The 5,000-nt window shown below is 31.5% G+C and overlaps 1 protein-coding gene across 1 annotated transcript in view; it reads left to right on the top strand.

Annotated features, from left to right (window-relative positions):
* Nucleotides 1–1,220: 1,220 nt before the first annotated feature.
* The window catches only part of LOC137629098 (uncharacterized), a 4,275-nt gene continuing 495 nt past the window's right edge, over nt 1,221–5,000 (top strand). Inside the window, exons 1-7 of the mRNA XM_068360366.1 lie at nt 1,221–1,359; nt 2,441–2,485; nt 2,973–3,064; nt 3,319–3,400; nt 4,145–4,304; nt 4,465–4,535; nt 4,639–5,000. The exon at nt 4,639–5,000 is cut by the window's right edge and continues 495 nt beyond it. Of these exons, the coding sequence (XP_068216467.1) occupies nt 2,447–2,485; nt 2,973–3,064; nt 3,319–3,400; nt 4,145–4,304; nt 4,465–4,535; nt 4,639–5,000 (806 nt within the window). The 5' untranslated portion in view covers nt 1,221–1,359; nt 2,441–2,446. The remainder of the gene's footprint in view (nt 1,360–2,440; nt 2,486–2,972; nt 3,065–3,318; nt 3,401–4,144; nt 4,305–4,464; nt 4,536–4,638) is intronic.

The following is a 5,000-nucleotide window of genomic DNA, read 5'->3' as shown; positions in this document are numbered from 1 at the left end:
ATGACACACACATTATGTATATATATATATATATATATATATATATATATATATATATATATATATATATATATATATATATGTGTGTGTGTATATATATATATATATATATATATATATATATATATATATATATATATAGAGAGAGAGAGAGAGAGAGAGAGAGAGACTCAATTACTCACATATCTATCTATCTACGGATGTACCCATATATGCAGTATATACAGTGTATATGTTTTATAAATTACATACATATATTTATGTATATATATATATATATATATATATATATATATGTGTGTGTGTGTATATATATGTATATATATACAGAATATATATATATATATATATATATATATAGAGAGAGAGAGAGAGAGAGAGAGAGAGAGAGAGAGAGAGAGAGAGCGTAGATCAATTATTGTTAATCATGAAACACTTTATACAAAATGCTAAAAAGTAAAGGAGTATAACCGATGTGGTATACATAAAAGTTTGGAAAGCCTTGCCTAGTAGAAACTACAGAAGCCAAAGTGAAGGGCGTTGAGTTTACACGGTATGAAAGAGTTGTTGAGAATGATAGTGTTTATCAAATTATGAAGGTAGAGGAATGTCTGATTTGGTGCATTAATCGGAGACAAGTTTGATATACTATGTCCATAGCTTTATCGGTGAATCGATGTTAGAGATCATGATAAGGTCAGTGAATGTGGTTACAAATCTATCTATACACATATACACACACACACACACACACACATATATATATATATATATATATATATTATATATATATATATATATATATATACACATATGTATATATATATATATATATATATATATATATATATATATATTTTGTGTGTATTATACAAACGTACACAAATTATATATATGTATATACATAATTACACATATATGTATACATAGGTATATATTTATGAATATGAATATATACACGTGTTGAAATAAATCATATCCATGTTAAATAACTTACATCTTTACAGTCCTAGGTACTTGGATTACTTCAGTATTCTTTTTAAATATCAATCTATAATTATCAATGTTAATGCGTGTACTTATATTTCTGGTGGTAGTGTACAAATTTGTACGAATTTCTAAATCTATTCGCTTCAACCAGAACACGTCAGATCCAAGGACTCTGATTTCGTATCCTAGTGCTTGGGTCCACTCTAGTACTTTATAGTCCTTGTCTGAGTGGTACCGTTTACTTTGGTCGGACTATCCAAGGAAGCAGTGTGGTCTCTTGTGTGACGTCTTAATAGTAGCAGTTGCCTGACTTATCTGTGTATCTTTAAGCAATTGTTAAACTTCTTGTGTATTTTGCAGTTCAGACTGGTGAGTAGATTTCTTAGGATTTCTTATGTTAATGTGTCGAAATTAAATGTTGAGTCAAGGCTATAGAGCTTTCCAAACTCCAGGAATTTGGGGGTATTGAGGAAGTTTATTTTTTTGCACTTTTAGATTGTCTGTTATTAGAATAACTAATTTATTGCAGTAGGATTTCATTTTTACCTAAATAGTTTTATATACGGATTGAGTAAAGCTTTAGTTTAGAACTATTGTTGTTTTACAAAGCTTGTCTTTGAGGGATGGAGGGCCTCGGGTAAAATGTAATAAAACCTGAATGTATCGAAGGGTCACCAGGGTGTATTTTAAAGTTGTTGTTTAGTAAGCGTATCTGCATACTTATAAAGTTAATGTTTATTTAATTTAACTTCTAGATTATCGAAAGCTGCTCTTTATGGTCTAGGTAGCTACTTAAAAATATACTGTAGCTGGTGATTGATATAGCAGTAATAACCTTTTAAACCCTCCATTTGCTTTTGGTTATATGCGGAGATTCCTTTTCTAAAGTAAGTGCTGTTTGAGGCTATTTAAGTTAATTGTATGAGATTGAGCATTAGTAAGATGGACTAATTATGAAATTGGTTTCTATAGATTTTAACAAACCTTGTGGTTTTGGGCTTTCTTAAAAAAGAAATCTCATTTTCATGAATTTTAACAAAGTTGTGTATAATACTTATTATTATTTATATTTCAATTCTACGGTTATTCTTATGGTAATCAAAAACTACTTTTAACTATCATTTATAATCAGGAGGGGTGGATTACCTCTTCCAAACTTATAAAACTTTATTTACTATAAAATACTACTCTCATTAAAAAGCAAAAAAAAAGAAAATAAATAAATAAATAATAAAAAAAACCTGCAACCCTGCTTGCCGTGCTCTTGGGGTTCCATCTTACAATTTTTTTAGTAGTCAAAAAAGTGTAAGAATTTACTATAAGTTTAACTTTGTTTTAATAGCAATACGGATGTATAAGTTTGGCGCGATGTATCTAAGTGGGTTACCTCTTAACTTTCCAAGTCTCTAATTCATGTTAAGTGGCTTAATCTTTTAAATTTCGTTTCAAGGTAACGATGTTTAGTGGCTTCAACACGCAAGAGAGGAGGAGATCGGTGAGTATCTCCAGAAATTTTCAGTTTAATAAACTACTTTAATTGCTAGGCTTTGGCTTTTGGTGTAATATGATGGAAGGTTTTACTAATTCTTACCTTTTTAGTACTAATCTTTAATGATATTGCTTGGGTTTCAAAAAAGTTTATTGTGGATGGATAGTTATTTATTTCATTCTAGTTCATTATGAATAAAGACTTATTTTATCGTACTTCTATAGATTAAAGTAATTTACATCAGTTTATTAGACGTAATTGTCTGTTTTTATAATTCCTTTAGTTTTACCGAAATGGATGTTCTTTTTTTTTTTAATTTTTTATTGTAATTAGGTGAAATTTATTTAATTGTTAATTATAAATTATAACTAATTTCATAATGGTTCATAATTTAAGATTCCCGAATGGTAAAGTTCTGTTTAAACTAATTGTAGTTTCTTTTTATGTTAGTAGTTATGTATTTGTAGTTTATCTTAAATAAATTTAATTGCAGAGTATGTCACACTTATCAACTAATGAGAAATGGAGACCACGGAGTGCTTCAACAGGAGTCATTGAAGTCTCTCCAGTGACTAACTTCTACAGGTAAGTTCTAGTCATGCAGTTATGGTTTACTTAGGAAAGCTGAACTTGATGGCTAGAATTTCTGATTTCTGATTGTTGGGTATTCTTAAAGCTTGCTAAATTAAATCGAAAATAGATTGTATATACTTTTATAAGTAAATTCAATATAGTAATAATCATAGGTTTTACTTTAAAAAGTAAATACAAACTTCTAAATATCATACTGTATTTCAGACTAATTCTAAAAGTATTTCTAAGTGATTTTTATTTTACAGCCAAAGAGGGCCAGCAACGCCATGTTTCGTCAGCCCCAGGATGGCCTTTTCAACACAGTTCAACTACGATTCTCCTATTCAGGTAGGATATAACAAGTCTTAATGTTTGTACCAAGATATTTAGTGAAATTAGTTTTTTCTTTGGTAGTTTATTTTTGCAAAGTCTTCACTCTCACAAAGGAGATAGGAAAAAACCCTGGAAGATATTTAAAAAAAAAAAAAAAAACCTAGATTCTATTAAGTAAATATTTATCAGAACTTTAGTGATATTAGTTCATCAACTCGTTAAAGATAAAAGTAGGGTAAGAATTAAGGTCACCTGGCTGGGAACCATAAATTTTTACGGAGAAATTACTCTTGATTTACGGCTGAAGTGATTGCTTATTCCAGGTTACGATTAGCACAGGGAAGTCCAGTCTCCCAATCATGGGGTGAAAATTTTCAGTTTGTGTAGGTGCAAGATCGACAATTGGACATAGGTTACTATATCGAATATACCCCAATCGAATAAATACTCATTTGTTAGATCTTAGCCTTCGATATGGGTGTTTAGTCTAGTTTTTCACATTGGTGCCTTAGCTTCCTTCAGGGGAAATGTAAATTCTGGAATAAAGTTCCATTTATCTAGTAATTGGATATCTTGGGTTAACTTATTCCAGGTTTGGGCACATTATGGTAAGTATCTGTACTCAGAATCTGGGGGTAAATTTAGAATTTTCCAATTCTAACTCTGGATTAGATATTTTATCAGGTGCTAGTTTGACCAGTACCGAATAGTTTTAGTTTACATGACTTTAGTAATTTGCTCTTAATTTTCGCTCTGTAGGTGTTAACTAGTAGTTCACCTGGAGTGTTCATGCCAATGTCTGTACCGAAGATACCTCGGCGATACTCATTGAAGAGGCTGCCTCTTAAATGCAAAGCCCTGCTGTCAACGCTGCTGTTGTCCTTGGCTATATGCCTGTATGTGTTCAGGAAGTCTATCGGTAAGTTTAGTTTTTATTATATCGTGCTATACAATTAAATTATCGAATATTAAATTTTTTTAGATTTAGTTGTGTATTATAAGATCTTGTATGCAAGTAGTTATATTAGCCTTGTTTGCAGTTTTTCACATTTCTGATCTGAACTGATTTATACTTACAGCGGATGGTAATGTAGACTGTAATCTAACTGGCTCCTGTGGCAACCACTCGCACGAACACAATGATTTGCAGGTAAGTTGCTGACATATCTATAACTTGAAATGTAAAGTACATACCCAGCTGTGTTTTTGAAAGTTCTTATTCATAAATCGATCCCCTTACAATTTCTTTGCAGCGGTTTGTTCGTGCAGTCTCCGGACCAGGTCCTACCCATCACACTTTGACAGGAGATTTGGATGACCCAGAGATAAGTATAGCTGAAGTTCATGGGAACTACGAAGAGTATTCAAATCGAGGGAGAGATCTACCTGGTGGAATGTTCAACCAACATGGCAATGGGAATGGAATTGCAGTTATAGTTGGTCAACACGTTGACTCTTCGGAAGAGGTTGTCGGTAATGATCTACCTGGTTTTTCTCCAGTAGAACCTTTTGATGACATCCAAGAAAGTAACCATCTTTCTGAAGCTAAAACCGATTCATTTTCTGCACTTGAAAGTGCCCCTTTGGCGGTCTTTCCTCCAAAGATGCCTGCGCG

The sequence above is a fragment of the Palaemon carinicauda genome, chromosome 37 (assembly GCF_036898095.1).
Source record: "Palaemon carinicauda isolate YSFRI2023 chromosome 37, ASM3689809v2, whole genome shotgun sequence".
Classification (NCBI taxonomy): Eukaryota; Metazoa; Arthropoda; class Malacostraca; order Decapoda; family Palaemonidae; genus Palaemon; species Palaemon carinicauda.
This window is presented reverse-complemented; position numbering and strand designations above follow the sequence as displayed.